Source organism: Bufo bufo, chromosome 2, assembly GCF_905171765.1.
Source record: "Bufo bufo chromosome 2, aBufBuf1.1, whole genome shotgun sequence".
Taxonomy (NCBI): domain Eukaryota; kingdom Metazoa; phylum Chordata; class Amphibia; order Anura; family Bufonidae; genus Bufo; species Bufo bufo.
In genome coordinates this window covers 50,589,282-50,609,352 of record NC_053390.1, presented here as the reverse complement: position 1 = coordinate 50,609,352, position 20,071 = coordinate 50,589,282, and the positions used below count along the sequence as shown (strand labels likewise).

The following is a 20,071-nucleotide window of genomic DNA, read 5'->3' as shown; positions in this document are numbered from 1 at the left end:
TGTGCATTAGCCGAGTTTTCAACGGACCCATTGAAAATCAATGGGTCCGCTGAAAATCACGAAAAACGGCGACACTGAGTAAAATAACTTTCGTGTGCATGAGGGCTAATGCAACGTAAAAGGTGAAACTAACATATGAGATAGACTCATTACATGCAAAGCGAGATATTTCAAGCCTTTATTTGTTATAATTGGGATGATTATGGCTTACAGCTTATGAAACCCCAAAGTCACAATCTCAGGTCCCCTTTGCTCAGGGGGTATGGATTCATTAGCTGACTAGAGTGTGACACTTTGAGCCTAGAATATTGAACCTTTTCACAATATTCTAATTTTAAGCTGCATTACTGAAATAAATAAACTTTTGCACGATATTCAAATTTTTGGAGTTTCACCTGTATTGCGCAAAAAATATGCACATCATTAGTGCCGATTTGCGCAATCGGGAAAATAATGGCTGGAGATCACGAATTCTAGAATTTGCTAAAATTTCGCGAAATATCGTGAAAACGAATATTGCTTATGCCGCTCATCACTATTTTTGTTCCATGCTCTTTCATTTGCTCAAAATCTGCCTATCAAGAGATCTGCCTTCTGGTCAATATCTCTCCATCTACTAATGGTATTCCAGTGAGTAGAGGTTGTTTTGCAGCAAGCCGTCAATGGATATGTTCAGGGGTGGGATTAAAATTTTCAACAACAGGTTCCCTACTCAATGGCGGACATGCGGCGTCACGTTACATGCTTACATATACATACACCATATATATGCAACACACATAAATGCACTATATATACACTACACACACATACCACCCAACTAAGGAGCTAAACTATCAGCGGCGCATGAAGCAATGGAAGTAAACCTCTCCAGCTGCCCTGCTGCCGCCAGAGCATCGGATCAGGACTCAGCCGGTAACACAGTTCTCCGAACCAGTTGTAATTTTAATAACTGGATCTGGAGAACTGCCTGGAGATTCTTTCCCCTACTATTTAAGGTTGTTGCAGTGACCTCTAGTGGCCACTATGAAAAATACACTGTTCCAGGACCCAATTTCTACCAAGCGGACCCCCCATGTTCTTTTAAAGGGCATCTGTCAGCAGATCTGTACCTATGACACTGGCTGACCTGTTACATGTGCGCTTGGCAGCTGAAGGCATCTGTGTTGGTCCCGTGTTCATATGTGTCCGCATTGCTGAGAAAAATTAAGGTTTAATATATGCAAATAAGCCACTAGGAGCAACGAGGGCGTTGCCATTACACCTAGAGGCTCTGCCTTCCCTGCGACTACTGCGCCCTCTCCATTTGGTTTGACAGGGCCAGGCATGATAAATCTTACATTGCCTGGCCCTGTCAATCAAAATGCAAAGAGCGCCACAGTTGCAGAGAGAGCTGAGCCTCTAGGTCTAATGGTAACACCCCTGTTGCTCCTAGAGGCTCATTTGCATATATTAAAACATCACTTTTCTCAGCCATGCGGGCACACATGATCATGGGACCAACACAGATGCCTTCAGCTGCCAAGCGCACATGGAACAGGTCAGCCAGTGTCATAGGGACTGCTGACAGATGTCCTTTAACTTTGGTTTCCTACCATCTTGATTTACAAGAAGTCCCTTTAAGCATTTATTCTACAAATCTGCCTTTTAATATCAGAATCATTTTGTAAAACAAAAAAAGTTTTTAAAATCGTTGCTTAAGATTACAACAACATGGCTGCTTTCTTCTAGAGACAGCACCACACCTGTCCATGGGTTGGGTCTAGCACTGCAGCTTGACTCCATTGAAGTGAATAAGGCCTCATGCACACAAACTTATTTTCTTTCCGTGTCCGTTCCATTTTTTTAAGCAGACCGTATACGGAACCATTCATTTCAATGGGTCCGCAAAAAATACAGAAGTTACTCAGTGTACAGTCCATTTCCGTTTGTCCGTATTTCCATTCCACAAAAAAATAGAACATGTCCTATTATTGTCCGCATTACGGACAAGGATAGGACTGTTCTATTAGGGGCTGGCTGTTCAGTTCTGCCAAATACGGAACGCACACGGACATCATCCGTATTTTTTGTGGATCAGTTTTTGCGGACCGCAAAATACATACGGTCGTGTGCATGAGGCCTAATGGCTGAGCTGCAAAACCACATACAACCTGTGAACATATGTGGCGCTGTTTTTTGCAAGAAAGCAGCCATGTTTTTCTAATTCTGAACAAAGTTTTATTAATTCAAATCCTATGGGTAATGAAATTAACACTGGTATTCTATAGGTTGTTTCTTATGCTCCTCTCATTCTGAGCGGAGCATTCTGTGTAACCTGTAACATAAAAAGGAAAGATACAAGCTTCCAATTATAGGTCACACCCAACACCAGCAAGGTGCCTGTTTGACAAGCTTTTGGATTACTGTAATTATTTTTTGCTTTCCACAAAATGGCAGGATTTTCTGACTTCTATGGTTGCAGGCTATATAGACAATACCACCTCTAAAGCCCTTCATCCTTAATTTCATACAAGGTTGGACTCAGGATTCCCAATTGTCAGTAAATTACTGGAGAAGAACCATGGTGGGACCATCAGGGTCCAGAGTAGAAACCATTTACACTGGAAACCACCTATGAAATAATCTCAGATCTCCAATTCTTACAAGCTTAAGCTCTCCTACCTGTTGACGTCTTGTCTTCACCTAGAGGAATGAGTCTGTAGAACTTGTTTGCTTCACTGTAACCACCATCGTCCATCCAATCCCTGACAGCTAGTAATCAGTCTTAGTGGACACACCTTCCAGTGTCTATAGACCGTGTGTGTTACTTACTCCAGGACTTCTCATCGGTGAAGACTCTCCAGGTAAGACTTGATGGACTTCTATCCCTATAGTGGTGGGGTGGGTTCTATCTATATTCGTCTACATCACAGGAATATGAAAGGGACTTTTAGGATTGCTTTATACTGTAGAAAAAAATATGTTGCATTGCTGAGTTGGTCTTTGAATTGCACATTGTAATTTCACATCCTGGGTTCCCCGTAGGTAAAACTTTTCCACAATCAGATTTTTATAGCTCAAAGTGAGAAACTACAAATTCAGCCTTGCTACATCTTTATATGTAATCTCCTCCACCCAGGGCAAAGGTTTCTCTGCCTTGATCATGGTATTTAGATACAGGGCTAAGACAAAGTGGCTTGTTGGCAGCCCGGGCACATGTCCCAGTAGTCCCCTGATGAAAACAAACTTAGATATCTGATAAAACATAGTCTATAGCTTGTTCTCTATGAGAGGTTAGCTCACCACAGACATTGGGGGCACATATAGATATTGGTGGGATACCCAAGTGATAAATCACCAATGTCCAGTTGGCGAGGGTCTAACCCTTGGTGATCCATAGAGCTAGTTGGCGTCGGCACTAGGAAAGCCATTTGTTAATGGTCAGTTGGACCCACTGGTGGCTATTGACTACAACATGAATATAATATGCTGTGTTCCCTAGTATACCTCAATCATTCCAACTCCCATCATTCTGTAACACAGAATTGGGGCTTGATGGTTTACAACCTTATTTGTATTGTTTATCTATTTGATATGACTATACGTCATCTTTTATAGGTTTATTGTCCTCCCGTATCCGGCTTTACTCAATTTCCTCCTTGTTTTCTGATGGGTTCATAATCTCTTGCCTTGATCAGGGATGGGCATGCTCCTTGTTCTGACTACAGCCTCTGTTTTGAGAGTCATTTTGCAAAAAGTAGAATCATGGTCATCAAGAATCCTGATCTCCCTCTAGTCTCTAGCATAAGCATAGGAAATGGGTGAGGGGCCAATTTCTTACCCGTTGTCCAACGTGACAATGAGAGACATAGTAGGGCATCCTCTAGAATTAGTTTTTCTACATTCTGCTGAACTGCCACCATACAAATATAAACCATGCAACTGCTATGGGCCCTTAGAGAAATGGGACCAAACTCTGGTTGGTAGGGGGAGGAGCTCCTCTACCCAGAAAAACTGAACTGACCCAAAGGAGTGGAACGTGAATCCAACAACCAGCCATTCTCTTCTAGATGGCAAAACTTGGCAGAATGATGGGGGGCCATATTGATCTTTGCTGTGGGGCTCTTAGAGAAAGGGGACCGAGCCATGGTTGGTACCCAGAAGAACTGAACTGGCCCAAAGGTCATGGAAAAGGAGTGGAATAGGAAGCCAACAATCAACCCTTCTCTTCTAGGGGGCAAAACTTGGCAGAATGATGGGGACCATAGTGAAAGGGGATCCAGCCCTGGTTGTTAGGGGAGAACCGGTGCAGGGGGCTTCTCTACCTAAAAGAACTGAACTGTCTCAAGCGTCCTGGAAAAGGGGTGGAACAGGAAGCCAACAACCAACCCTTTTGTTCTAGGTGGCAAAACTTGGCAGAATGATAAAGGACCATATTGATCTTTTCTATCGGCCCTTAGAGAAAGGAGACCTAACCCTTGTTGCTTGGGCGTTAGGAAGAACCAGTGTGGGGCTCCTCTACCCAAAATAACTGAACTGACCCAAACGTCATGGAAAATTGGAAAGGAAGCCATCAACCAGCCCTAGGTGGGAAAACTTGCCACAATGATGGGGGACCATAATTGCCTTTGATATAACATGATACATCACTATGTCTATTATTCCTGCATTTCCTCCATTTAGGACCAATGCCACTGGCTTCATTCATGTTTCCTATTTGGGGTGGTGAAGCTGGGTGCCATATTACTTCATAATGCTGGTGTCTAGATGGCAGAAGGGCCCCCTCAAGCACTCTGGCCCTGGAGTGGAATATAAATAGAGAAAAGGCTAATAGAACGGTTTGCACCTCTCCTGTATCTTGGACCCAGTCCTGGTTTTGACTTAGAAATACCGACCAAATGCTTGGAAGTGGCCATAATCAGGTCCTTTGGGGTTCCACATGTGCCTACTAAACCTGTGAGACAACCCATAAATATGCTGGAAAAGCAAGCTCTGGTACATCTCTCTGGATGATCACATGTGGGGGATGACTGTCAGGTGACAGCAGCTCCATTTTCTGATCTCTGATACAAATATGTGGTGGAAGGTTCTCTAAGCCTATAGACACAAGGGTCTGGGGACGAGGGGCGCTCCTCATCTGAGCTCTGTATAGGAGCAGCCATGGGGGATGTATACGCTGCATGATTGTGAGTGGAAAATCCACAGCATTTACAGTAGCGGCAAAGTGGATAAGATTTTGGCAAATCTTACCCACAAGTTGCAGAAAAAATGATAAGTGTAAATAGACCCGTGGTGTGGATTTGAAATCCTCAGGATGTTCATTTATGCTGCGGATCTCCCCCGTGGAACTTACCCTCTGCAATTTATAGGGTAAAATCCACGACAAAAACCTGCAAAGTCAGACGACTCCTAATGGTGATGTCAAAACTGTGATGTCTAGACAACTGGTCAGAGCATCTCCGAACAGCAAGTCTTGTAGGGGTTTCACAGTATCTGGTGGTTGGTACCTACCAAAAGTGGTCCAAGGAAGGAAAACTGATGTGTATGGGGGGGATAACTAGCTTGTGTGGTCCAATACCACAGAAGATCAATTTATGAAAAAGTTTCTGTCACTGATGATAAAAAGGTGTCGGGACACACAGGATATCACTCTGCTTCGTATAGAGATGAGACTTTGCATTGACTGACCAGTACATATGTACATGCCACTCACATACAAGACACATGCCACACACGCCACTCAAATATAAGACACATGGCACGCATTACACTCATACACAGGACACATGCCACACACACCACTAGCACACAGGACACACACCAGGAACACACAAGACACATGCCACACAGACCTCTAACACACGGGATACATGCCACATATATCGCTAATATGTAGGACACACGTCACAAACACACCACTAACACACAGAACACATGCCACACACACCATTAACACACAGGACACATGCCACACAGACCTCTAACACACAGGACACATGCCGCCACATACATCACTCATATGTAGGACACACGTCACAAACACACCACTAACACACAGAACACATGCCACACACACCACTAACACACAGGACACATGCCAGACAGACCACTAACACACAGGACATATGCCACAAACGTCACTTAGTCACAGACACACAGGGCACATGCTTCTCACATGCAAGATAAATGCCACACACACCCCTCACACACAGGACAAATGCCACTAGCACACAGGACACATGCCATACACCCCACTAACATACAGGACTCATGTCACACACATTACTAACATGCAAGACACATGCCACTCATATGCAAAACAAATTCCACTAGCACAGTGGACACATGACACTAAAACACTGGACACATCCCACGCACACAAGACAAAATGCCCCACACATCACTCACACACAGCACTCATGCCACACACCCACTAACACGCAAGATAAATGCCACATACACCACTCACACACATGCAACACATGCCATTACCACACAGGACACATGCCACACACAGCACTAACACACAGGACATATGCCATGCACAACACTAACACACAGGACACAGGCCACACACACGCTATTCCCACACAAGACAAATGCTACTAGCACACTAGACACAAGCCACTAACACACAGGATACATGCCACACACACATCGTTAACACACAGGTCTCATGCCACACAAGCTGCTAACACGCAAGACAAATGCCACATACACCACTCACACACAGGACAAATGCCACTAACACACAGGATACATGCCACACACGCCAATAGCATACAGGACACATGCCACACACGCCACTAAACTGCAAGACAAATGCCATATAGACCACTCACATACAGGGCACACGCCACTAACACACAGGACACATGCCAAACACACATCACTAACACACAGGTCTTATGCCACACAAGCCACTAACATGCAAGACAAATGCCACATACACCTCTCACACACAGGACAAATGCCACTAACACTGGATATATTCATCATTTGCCACTAAGACACATACTAAAGATGTCACCAGCACAATGAACACATACTGCGATTCCTATTCACACACAGGACACTCACATTATTATCACAGTGGACACATTCCCCACATGTCACATCAGACACGGACACATGCTGCAAACACACTGAACACACGTCGTGATGGCCTTAGTCATGGTATCCTTCCCATCTGCCTTCATTATCCAGAATACCGAGGTCGTCAGAGTTTCCACATGTAAACAGGCCACAGAGACAGAGATCTATTGTTCCGTGGCACCGCACTGTGACAGCTGCAAGGCTTCTCTACCTTCTCTGCCAACCTGTATTTCTCGTTGTGCCTGTAAAGATTGAGAATAAAGTTCATTTCCCCGCCCGTCCTCCGACAGAAATAACCAGTGTGACATTTACAAAAGCAAATAACGTGACAGACGGATGATCCAGAAGTATGTGTACCGAGAAAACATTTCCGCATTGGTTGGACAACTCCTCTGCCAGGGCACATTTCATAAATACCACCCTACCCACGAGAATGAAGATCTGTGAACAGTCTTGGGTTTTCCAGGACCTTGATATTAACAGGTTGCCAACCTAGGACGAGAATGCTTGTCCTAACTGGCCGGAACTTAACGCCTTAGGACGAGCATTCTCGTCCAAGGGTTAACCGGCTGGCCCGCACGTGCTGCCGCGATCAGCAGCAGGGGCCCGGCTGATACTGACAGTCGGGCCCCTGCTGTATCTGCCAGCATCCGTGACAACACAGCTGCCGGCTGATTAACCCCCTGTATGTCGTAGTCACGCTGACCGCGGCATGCAGGGGGTTTGTGGCAGCTTGTACATCCCCATCGGGTCCCCGATGGTTGCTATGGCAGCCCTGATGCCTTGCACAGGCATCGAGACTGACAGCTACGGAAGCCCAAGAGATCCAGCCCCAGGGCTGGGTCTCCTAGGCAACTGTTAGCATCTTCCGGTCTAAGACACTGACAGTTCAATACAGCACAATACATATGAATTGTGCTGTATTGAAACAGGGATCAAACCCTTAATTGTTGAAATCCCATAGTGGGACAAAAATAGTAAAAGTGAAATAAAAGTGTTTTTAAGAAAAAAAATATTAAAGTTTCAATAAAAAAAAGCCCCTTCCCCATAAAAATACATTTAAAACACACATATTAGGTATCGCCGCTTCCGTAACAACCTGCTCTATAAAAATATCCCATGATCCACCCCGTCCGGTCAACACTGTAATAAATAAAAATAAATAAAAACTGTGCTAAAAAAAGCCATTTTTTGTCACCTTTTATCACAAAAAGTGTAATACCAAGCGATCAAAAAGTCAGATGTACCCAAAAATAATACTAATCAAACCGTCATCTCATCCCTCAAAAAATGAGTCCCTACATAAGACAATTGGCAAAAAAATAAAAAAGATATGGCTTTCAGGAAATGGAGACATAAAAACATAATTTTTTTTGTTTCAAAAATGCTTTTATTGTTTAAAACCAAAATATATAAAAAAAACAGACATATTCGGTATCTCGGCATCTGTAACGACCTGTTCTATAAAAATATCACATGAGGTAACCTGTCTGGTGAACACCGTAAAAAAAATAAAACTAAAACTGTGCCAAAAAGTCATTTTTTATCACCTTACATCTCAAAAAGTGTAATACCAAGCGATCAAAAAGCAGTATGCACCCAAAAATAATACCGATAAAACCGTCATCTCATATTAGGTATCACCGCATCCGTAACCTGCTCTAGAAAAATATAAAAGAAAATTAAATAAAAACCGTGCCAAAAAATAAATTATTTTGTCACCATACATCACAAAAAGTGTAATACCAAATGATCAAAAAGTAGTATGTACCCCAATCATCTCATACCGCAAAAAATGAGATCCTAACTAAGACAATCGCCTCAAAAATAAAAAAGATTTGGCTTTCTGAAAATGGAGACATAAAAACATGATTGTTTTCCTTTCAAAAATTGTGCCCTTTGCTGTGTTCCCGTACAGCAGTTTACGACCACATATGGGGTCTTTCTGTAAACTGCAGAATCAGGGTAATAAATATAGAATTTTTTGGCTGTTAAGTTAATCGTTGATGTGTTACAGGAAAAAATGAATTAAAATGGAGAATATGCCAAAAAAGTGAAATTTTAAAATGTCATCTCCTTTTCCTTTAATTCTTGTGGAACACCTAAAGGGTTAAAAATGTTTGTAAAATCAGTTTTGAATAACTTGAGGGGTGTAGTTTCTACAATGGGGTCATTTATGGGTGTTTTCCACTATTTAAGCCCCACAAAGTGACTTTAGAATTGAAGTGGTCCTTAAAAAAGCGGGTTTTGGAAATTTTCTTAAACATTTTTAAATTTGCTTCTAAAATTCAAAGCCTTACAAGATCCTAAAAAATAAAATTACATTTGGGGAATGTAAGGTAATAACTCTCTTATGATGTATCCCTATCTGCCTTAAAAGCAGAGAAATTCAAATTTAGAAAATTGCTAATTTTTCCAAATTTTCTGTAAATGTAGGATTTTTTTAATAAATAAAGGTGAATTACATTGACTAAAAAATTTTCATGAAGTACAATATGTCGCGAGAAAACAGAGCAATCCGGCCCTTCAGGCAGCTGATAGTTGGGATGCCAGGGGTAGGACACCCACCAATCTTATATTTATGGTAAATATAGGCCATATGTATCCCAGTCCCAAAGAACCCCCTTTTTTTTTTTACTTCCTCACTACAACTTTTTATTCTACATAGCAAAAGTGATCACTATCGGATCAAAAGGGGTCCAGCCATTGGAAAGCCCAGTGAATTAGGGGTCCTCGAGTGCCCCCTCTTAAAGGAGCAGTAGTGTGCATGTTGGTCCACCACTCCATTCACTTCTATGGGACTGATGTACCCTATGTTTGAAGCCAGTAATTCTTCTGGCTTCATGGACCATAAGACATCTGCTGGGATTAGCCTAGACTGTGTCATAGTACCGATCTATGAAGGCATTCGGTGACCACAGGAGATCTCCACCATCCCAAGTGATCTGCCGTTGTTACTGAGAGATAGAGCGAGAAGTATTATTCTAATCATAGCAAAAAATATTATTTTCAGCATAAATTTCTACTATAACGTTCATAATTCTGTTCCATTCCACACAAGCAGCATGAACAATCGCAGGAGAGCATCAAGTGAAGATACCGAGGCGCCTAACGATGAGGAGCTCCCCTACAGCGATGATGAAACAGATAACGAGTTGGACAGTCCACAGCCTCTTCCTGAAGGAAATGGAATCGACTTCAGTAGAAAACAAGAGCAGACTCCCAAAGGCAAGGGTTCAGAGTTCTTCTGATTGTCATGGGAAACAGTCAGCAAGCTTGTCAACAGACCCACCCTTCACTGAGCTCCTATAATGCAATGGAACACTTAGTTTTTCCTACATCAGATTACCATACGGTTCCTGATGTAAATACTAATCTTCCTGTAGGTGTGCGTTCACATGAACATGTGACAGCTGTGCCTGTTTTGCAGACCATAAACCGCGGATCCCCAGAAACACACGGAAGCACTTCTGGGTCCATGCCTTCTGCACCGCAAAAGATAAGACATGTCCTATCTTCGACCGCATCTTGTGGAATGCTCACTCCTTGAAGTCAAGGGTTCCGCATCTTGATACAGAGTGCGCACGGCAGGTTCCTGTGGTTTTTGCGGGTCCACAAAACGGGCACTGCCGTCACACATTTGTGTGAATACACCCTAACTTAACGTAATTATTTTCCAGAAATCAATAGTACAAGGGAATATTAAAAAAATGTTATAATATATTTTATTACACAAAATGAATTTCACTGATACCATCAGTATATCGAAGTCCATACACTGAGTGATCAGGTTACAGCTGCAGCCCATAGAGGTCTAGGGAGAGGAGAGGGGGAGCTGCAGGGTGGAGTTGCAGTAAGGGCTGTATTTGACCAGAAGATGGTCGGCCAGATCATCGCTAGAAACGTTCGTTACCGATGATCTGCCCTAAAAGTGCCACAGATTATCTGATGAACGAGTAAACGCTCGTTCTTTGGGTAATCGCAATTTTTATGCATGCTAAAAAATCATCGTTTGCCAGCAGCAGACCTCTCCACCCCATACTGTGGAGGAGATTGCTGCATGTAATAGCAGCGCTCTCCTCCACTGACGAGCAGGCGATTATCGGGAAGGAGCAGCTTTCTTCAAGAAACAGTGCAACACCTGTCTAAAGGCTGAGTGGGGTATTAAAGCCCAGCTTCACTGAAGTGAATGGGGCTAAACTGCAGTACCACCAAAAAAAAAACTCTTGACAGGTGTGGGGCTATTTATTTTTTATTTTTTGAAGATAGCAGCCATTGGGAGTCATTTACAAAGAATGGCTTTTTAAGATGGTCTTTGTTTCCCCCCTGCGCCACTGAAGGATTTGCCTAATTTCTGACCAGGAGCGCGCCTTGTCATAAACTAGGCGCCTCTACGGCAGTCCGTGCTCGTTGAGTTAAAACTACTCCAGCCTCTGATTGGAGTAGTTTTTACTCCTCTTTTACGCCTGTTTTAAATTTACAGGAGCCAAGTGGCAAAGACGGTGTAAAAGTGGCAATGCTACAAAATTTGGTTGGGTGGGCATTTAAAAACTCACAAAAAGGACTCTTATGCCAAAAAGTGGCATAAAAATGTTCGTAAATGACGCCCACTGTTTCTAATCCTTAACCCCCTTTAAGCTGGCCATATACGTTTAGTAGCTGTCAGATCAGTGTTCATATTGGGTCAACAACTATTGTTCTTGATCCATAGCCTTGCATGCTCGATCAGTAAAGCATGCTTGTATTTTCAGTAGGTAGAGGGGGAAAAGACGCTGCTGGACTCCTATGGCAGTGGCGTATCCTATGTTAGAAGAAGGGATAGTGGTTTATATTCCACACCCCTGAGGGTCCTCCGCCTGATCCATAACACAGGGAAGGTCACATACCTTCACCAGGTTGGCAAACCTCCATAGTTATGCAATTATATAACTCCCAGCTTGAAGATTTGCCCTAAGGGAAAGAGAAAAATGTGACCAACACCCTTAAGAGTGTCATAATGGCAGACTGCCCCAAAAACTGCTGTAGTTTGCATTTTCAGTCTCCTTTAACAACTTGTCCCTTTTATAAAATGTCTTGTGTGTTTTCCAGAATGCAGCTGGAAGGTTAAAACAAATGATCGAAATTTCTACAATCAGCCGGAATTCATGAAAACAAAATACTTCTGCTTGAAGAGAAGCAAATATGCGGTAGGTTTCTGTGTTTGTTCTCACCTTGCAAAATCTATCATTATATTTTCTCAGCCCTTCCCACTTGGAACATGAGCTACAGTGGGTCAAAGTTGTGGCCACACAAGGAAAGGTGACGTAGACTGATAATAAATCATGAACCAGAAAAGGTCTATACTGTATATAACCAAAAGCAAACAAGTCAATATCAGCAGGTTCTCTGCCGATGTAGGACACACCCAAGAGTGCACACTGAGACTACACGCTCTACAGGGCTACAACTACAGAGGATCAATGTATGTAGACCTATAGGTGCCAGCATACCTTTAATAGCTATTGACTGAACGCTTTATACCTATCTCAGATACACACTCATGTATGTGTTTTCAGTGGGAAGGGACAAGAAAGCCAAGCCAGACAACTCTGTTGGTGGCTTATCTCAGGGAGAACAAAAAGATGAGGCACTGAAATTCAACACACCTAATCCTTCATTCCCCTAGAAACATGGAGCTCCCCATACATATATAGACTGTCATCTGCTCATGTCGAAAACAGCAGATTTGACCAACAATATATAGGTGAGATGAAGAGATGAGAAAGCCAAGGCAGACAACTACGGTGGTGGCTTGTCTCAAGGAGAAAAAAAGGATCTGGCATTGAAACTCAACACACCCAATACTTCATTCCACTGGAAATTTGGCATTCCCCATACATATCATTTTGTCATCCACTCCTGTGAAAAAATGGCAGGTTTGGCCATCAATAGTCTGATGTGTATGTGGTCCTTCACATACAATATCACTGCAGGAACCTAAAGGAACCTACAAATCATCACAACCTCTGTCCATATGTCCTATTAGAGTATTATAGAGGCAGTCTCCTGCTCAGTATCCCGCTCTCTGAGCTAAAGACAAGAATCCCCCACTCTCTAGCCATCTTGAGCTATCCATGTATTTCATGGAGGACCATACATCTGAATGGCCTCCATGTCTGGCTGCTCATGGCTTCCATCAGTTGATTGCTGGGACTAATGGGAGGCAAACTCATGTCAATCAGCTGATCGCTTTGATAGTTCCATTATAAAAGAGGTTGTGATATAGTATTATCATCTCTTTTCACTTACATTTTCTTAATGGGGCTGTTTGTAGCCCTTTAGTGATTTTTAAGGTTGTTGCACCAGTTGTTGAGGAACATATGCTGCCATCTAGGAGGTCATTGGTGACTATAAAGATGAGGTGTCATGCACACAGTGAATGCCAATGCATCAGATATCTAAACCCTATTGTTCTATGGGTCAGGTAGAACATCTCCTAGCTGGGGCATTTGATGTATGCCAGATATCTGCTCCATATAGAGGTCAATGAGCTCCTCAGTGGCAGCATTTCTCACCCAGCTGTCCATCCCACATAAAAAATAGGAAAGATGAACCTTACAAATACTGACTAGTTAACCCATGTTATACAACAGATGAAAGTAGCATGGGGCTGGTTGGGACTTATTAGTTCTCAAAAAGATCAATCCTGGCTATAGATAAAACAATACCACAATTCATTATATCTAAATGATGGGCAGATGTGTGTGCAACTTGGCGATCTAGAGTCTACTGGACTTCCAGATCAGCCATGATGATGGCACTGTAGATAGGAATATGGGTATGTCTGTTGAAGCGGCACTTTTGGTAGGGCTTTCCCCTAATGGTGCAACTGCCAGGCCACTTGCAAAGGGGCACATTCAATTCCTCAGGATAGATTGGCATTCCATCTGTAGGACCCCCACCAATCAGACATTTATGACATTTCAGGTTGATATGCCCTCAAAAGTCCATAGTGGGAAACCTCCCACCTCCAGTGATACAATTAGACATGAAAGACACTGTTACATTATTTAAATTTTCTGGTAGTGACTAGTAATAGCGTATTATAATAATAATAATAATAATAATAATAATAGTATTAATAATAAGTAAAATATTGTAAAGCAGCAATGAATGTTTATAACTAATAACTTCTGTGTGCAGACAAATGAAATCCAGACGTCCAAGTACAACGTCATCACCTTCCTGCCACTCAACTTGTTTGAACAGTTCAGGAGAATCGCCAACGCGTATTTCCTGCTTCTACTGATTATACAGGTAAGAGAAATGTGACGAGAGATCTGTGACTATAGGGGGCAGAGGCAGCAGCCATAAGTGAGCCCGGACAACCGGCACACGAAGACGGGGAATAGAGTTAGGCTGGGTTCACATCACGTTTTTGTCTTACATTTAACGTATACAGAAAACATATATGTTAAACGGATGATTCCGATGGATGGCCTACAGCGCCATGGACTTCTATTGTAAAAAAATAAAAACCTATCCGGTAATGTATACTTTGTTTTGGATAGAAAAGTGTAGTGTACTGCACTGCCGGATCTCTCTGGTTCCAGCATTGCTGGACGCTACATGAATGCCGTCCGACCCATTAACTATAATGGGTACCGGCGTAGATCCAGCCACAACCTGGCAAATATGCAGAGAATCAGCCGGACAAATATCCTTGCATACAAATACCGGGTTGCAGCCAGATATCCGCTGGGGCCAGACATGCCTGTTTTAGTAGCTACTTGCATTCCCCATGTAATAACATTTCTGGAGCATCTATTCTTATGACTCTATGTTGTGTCATTATTCTTTTATTCCTGCTAAAAGTTTATGGATATAAGTACAGATGGGGGCTGGGGGAGGGGGGGGGTGTGTCCCTGCACAGTCTGATACTGGCAGCACTGATTGGATAGTGTCAGACTGTGCAGGGATACACCTCCAGCTGGTAACACCCATCTGTACCTTTATCCATAAACCTCTAGCTTCTAGAATAGTAAAAGAAAGACACAACATGGAGTCATAAGAATACATTATCCAGAATTGTTATTACATGGGGAATGCAAGGAGTTACTAAAACAGGGGCGGTGACAGCTTCTCTTTCAGACCTAAGATATAGGTCAAATGGCTGCAGATCAATTCTAAGCAGCAGTGGGGAAACGTTTTACTTTGGATGCCCATAGAGAAGAAAATGCTAAATCACTGTATAACAAATAAAGCTAAAGTATTAGCCTTTTGTTTTTCGCACATTTTTTGAGCCATGCCACAATGCAAAATGTGAACATCCTGAGAAGTTGCCATAATAATGTTATCTTATTTCAGCTGATCCCTCAAATATCCACAGTCTCGTGGTACACGACCTTCATCCCTCTCGTGATCGTTCTTGGAATCACAGCAATCAAAGATCTTGCAGATGACATTGTAAGCAAAAAAAATTAATCATGTTTTTCACCTAATTGTATGTCTTATTTGAAGGCCTATAATATCAAATACATCAATTTCTAATGGATTCCTTTAGGCATAGCAGAGGCCATGTGGCATCTAATAATTACAGCCATTACAGTGTCTACAGGGGCAGTACTATCTATACCTGCATAAATTACTGGGAGGTACAGGGAGAGACAGGGAGGCAGTACTATCTGTATCTACATAAATTACATGGAGAGACAGGGAGGCAGCACTATCTGTACCTACATCATATACAGGGAGAGACAGGGAGGCAGTACTATCTGTACCTACATCATTTACATGGAGAGACACTGAAGCAGTACTGTCTGTACCTATATCATTTACAGGGAGAGACAGGGAGATATTACTATCTGTGCCTACATCATTTACAGGGAAAGACAGGGAGAGAGTACTGTCTGTACCTACATCATTTACAGGGAAAGAGAGTGATGCAGTACTATCTGTAACTACATCATTTACAGGGAGAGACAGTGAGCAGTATATCTGTACCTACATCATTTACAGGGAGAGACAGGGACGCAGTACTACCTGTACTTACATCAGTTACAGGGAAAGATAGGGAGGCAGTACTATCTGTGCCTATATCATTTACAGGGAGAGACAGTGAGCAGTACTACCTGTACTTACATCAGTTACAGGGAGAGACAGTGAGGCAGTATTATCTGTACCTTGTTACTCTTACCAAATGGCAAAAGTTAAGCTGTATCATATGTCCCTTTCTTCATCCCAACCTAAAAGGGCCCGTAATTCCCTAACTATAGTTAACCATATCCCCCTATGCAATCTGTGGGCCTCTCGTTATCTCACATGCCAACATGGCTTGTAGAAGTGAACAACAATTTTTTACTAGTACAAAGTGTGCAGCCAAAATATACATCGGAAAACCACAGTTGTAATAAGGTCAGATCTTGTAGAATGGTTACAGTCTTACAAGAGGCAATAAACTTGACGGTTCCAAAATTTTTGAATCAGGGTGCCATAATTGTCATTGGCAACAGGAAAATATATCACTGTCCCATTAACAGGCAACAACTCACGCTCTCATGGCAGCATATACCTCTTCCTCACCACACACCCTTCTTACAGCATGCAGTATTACACATAATTCACTTACCATTCTCAGGCATCACAACAGCTGTATGACTGGTGGCTACTTCCAGGATGCACAGGCTTGGCAGTGTCTGATGGCCCCTATACTTCAGTCTGAGCTCCACTTTGGTGCTCAGCTACAACTTGTCCTATCTAGGCCTTAAGATGGCCCTCCATTGTGGCCAGTTCCACTCACCTCCACTTGCTAGCTAGCTATATGCAGGAATGTCACTGGGCCAGATTTATCATGACTCTGACAGCTCACTCCACTTTCATATATGGCTAAAGTCAGTTTTAGCCAAGTCAGATTTATGATCGGCCCTTTAAGACTGTAATAAATCTGGTTTGACGGTAGCAGTTTATCCGTCAGTAAGCAGCTTTACAAAAGTCGCACGTTTTTATGAAAAAGTCGCATGTTCTATTAAAAAGTCTCATAAGATAAGCATGGTCCTCACTGGAGTGAAATTGCGCATTTTTTTGCGACTTTTTTGCGACTTTTTTAAATAGTCCCAATAGTAAATCTGTCTAGAGATTCATTTACATAAGAAAACACGCCCACTTTCAGAAAACTGGCGAGCATAGTGCAGAGCAGAAAAAAGTTGCAAATTTGTGCGCAATTTTAGCGTTTGCGCATTTTTTTGCGACTTTTTAACACCATTATTCTGACTTGAGCTAATGATAAATCTGGCCCACTGTCTTTTAGCTCAAACTTTCATTGCTGTCAGGTAACTCTCAATGAACCTTGTGTCTAATCATGAAGATTTCCTGTACTTCCATTTATCCCAGTGAGGAATAAGCAGCTTGTCAACATCCAATGATTACAATAAATTAAAGTTTGCCTCATCACTGAACAAAATCTTCTGCGTAAACTGAGGGTCCTGTTCCAATTTTTGTTTTGCCAATTCTGCAAATTCAGTGCGCCGTTCTGGGTCATACTCGTTGAGATGCTGCAGTAGCTGGAGTTTGTAAGGGTGCCATTTGTGAGTAGCTAATATCCGCCGAAGGGATGTTCGACTAATGCCACTCTCCAGTGACATGCGGCGAGTGCTACGCTGTGGGCTCTTGCTGAATGAAGCTAGGACAGCCACTGATGTTTCTTCATTAGAGACAGATTTCATGCGTCCACATTTTGGCAAATCGAACACTGAACCAGTTTCACGAAAACTTAGCAAGCAGTTTGCTAACTGTAGCATGGGAGATGGGTGGTCTCGTAGGGTGTCTTGCATTGAAATCTGCTGCAATGACCCGGTTACTGCGTTCCCCTGACATCAACACAATTTCTATCCGCTCCTCACGTGTTAACCTCAGCGACATGTCAATGGCTGTAAACAAAGAGAAACTTGTAAATAACTCATGAAAGAATAAAGTTACATTAAAACCAAGCACACCATTGTTTTTCGTGTGAAATTCCCAATAAGTTTGATGTGTCACATGACCCTCTTCCTATTGAAAAAACAAAAGTTGGATTCAAAATGGCCGACTTCAAAATGGCCACCATGGTCACCACCCATCTTGAAAAGTTTCCCCCCTCACATATACTAATGTGCCACAAACAGGAAGTTAATATCACCAACCATTCCCATTTTATTAAGGTGTATCCATATAAATGGCCCACCCTGTAAAAAGCCACTTTACTGTACCTAGTTGTCCCTTAATGATATGCAATATTATGCACCCATTGCCTAGTTGTCACGAGGGTGTCAAGAGCCACGTCTGACTCCGTTATACCCGGGGTCAGGAAGTTGCAGCGGGTGGCTGCGCGCTCTATGTCTAAAGATAGCGCTGTTACTTAATGGTAGCTTTCTGGGTTTGCCTTGCAATCCTTTTTGTCTCACTCAGGGATCCGTAGCTTCTCCTCCTCAGCTGTTTCTTGTCCGGCACTCCCAACCTCCTTATATTCTCCCTCCCACTTCTCTGGTTGCCAGATATAGAGCTTCCTGCCTGGACTTCTATACTGACCCACTGGAGCTGTGTAGCTGTGATTCCTGGTTGTCGTTCCAGAGCGTTACCCTCCGGATCCCTGTTGGGCTTTTGTTGTCCACTGTTGTCGCCCACCTGGGGCTATATGTTTTGTCTGTATTGTCTATCTTCTCCCTAGTGTTTCCCTTTAGTGTCAGTGGTGCGGACTAGCAATCCCACCGTCCTATTCACTTCGTAGGGCTATCTTAGGGAAAGCCAGGGTTTAGGCACGTGATCGGCGTACGGGTGAGAAACCCGTCTAGGGACGTCAGGGCAGTCAGGTGCCAGCCGCAAGGTGAGTTAGGGGTCACCATCTTTCCCTCTCCCTTGGACAGGGCCTTCCCTTTTCCCTCCCTTTGCGTCACGTATGTGATCGGCACGCCGGTCGTGATATTATATCTGGCCCTTATTTTGTGTAGGTAGATAGAAAAAAAAAATATATATACTTTTTCTTTCTTCCTATTTAGAATCCAGTAGGGATCCTATTGCTGCTTTGACAGTCGGTCCTCCAGCAACAGCAGCAATTGCAGCAGACCGCAAGCCCAGCGGTTGCTACAGGTAACCAGGTTGCTGCGGAACCCAAGGTTGTTCTTCCTGACAGATTTTCTGGGGGAAGGGACAAAGTTGTGACGTTCCATGAGGCCTGTAAGTTATATTTTAGGCTGCGCCCCTACTCCTCTGGTAATGAAGAACAGCGGGTGGGGATTGTTACTTCCCTGCTTCAGGGGGACCCGCAATCCTGGGCGTTCTCTTTACCCACTGATTCCCAGGCTCTCCGGTCAGTGGATGAATTTTTTGGGGCCTTGGGTCTCATATATGATGACCCTGACCGAGTCGCCCTGGCTGAGTCGAAATTACGGAGACTCCTACAGGGAGAGCGGCCAGTAGAGGAGTATTGCTCAGAGTTTCGTAGGTGGGCTACGGATACCCAGTGGAACGACCCGGCTCTCAGGAGTCAGTTCTGCTTTGGGTTATCTGAAAGGGTTAAGGATGCGCTTGCATTATATGAGACCCCCTTTTCCCTTGATGCTGTTATGTCCCTTTCTATCAGAATAGATAGATGTCTTAGGGACAGATTGAAAAATCCTGAGCAATTGGTAACCCCTCCCAAGCAGCAGTTAGTCTGTACAGACTTAGACGAGCCTATGCAGCTAGGAGGAACTACTCGTCAGGTCCGTCCTCCTGAGGCTCGCTGTAGGCGTGGGGTTTGTTTTTTCTGTGGGGGGAGGGGTCATTTTATTAATGTCTGTCCTTCCTTTCTCAAAAACAAAAAGACCGTCGGAAAACTACTAACCCCAGGCTGTGTGGAGGATGTCACCTGGGGGGTATACGTTTCCTCCATACGAACATCTCAATTTGTGTTGCCAGCGGTTGTTGTTTTTGTTGTTAAGACGGAGACTATTTCTTTCTAGACAGTGGAGCAGGGTAAATTTGATAGATGCCCATTTTGCCC

The 20,071-nt window shown here is 43.2% G+C and overlaps 1 protein-coding gene across 1 annotated transcript in view; it reads left to right on the top strand.

Annotated features, from left to right (window-relative positions):
• Positions 1-2,788: 2,788 nt before the first annotated feature.
• ATP8B1 (ATPase phospholipid transporting 8B1) overlaps positions 2,789-20,071 on the top strand; it is a 94,388-nt gene continuing 77,105 nt past the window's right edge. The window contains exons 1-5 of the mRNA XM_040420152.1: positions 2,789-2,846; positions 10,142-10,311; positions 12,166-12,263; positions 14,260-14,373; positions 15,424-15,522. Of these exons, the coding sequence (XP_040276086.1) occupies positions 10,143-10,311; positions 12,166-12,263; positions 14,260-14,373; positions 15,424-15,522 (480 nt within the window). The 5' untranslated portion in view covers positions 2,789-2,846; position 10,142. The remainder of the gene's footprint in view (positions 2,847-10,141; positions 10,312-12,165; positions 12,264-14,259; positions 14,374-15,423; positions 15,523-20,071) is intronic.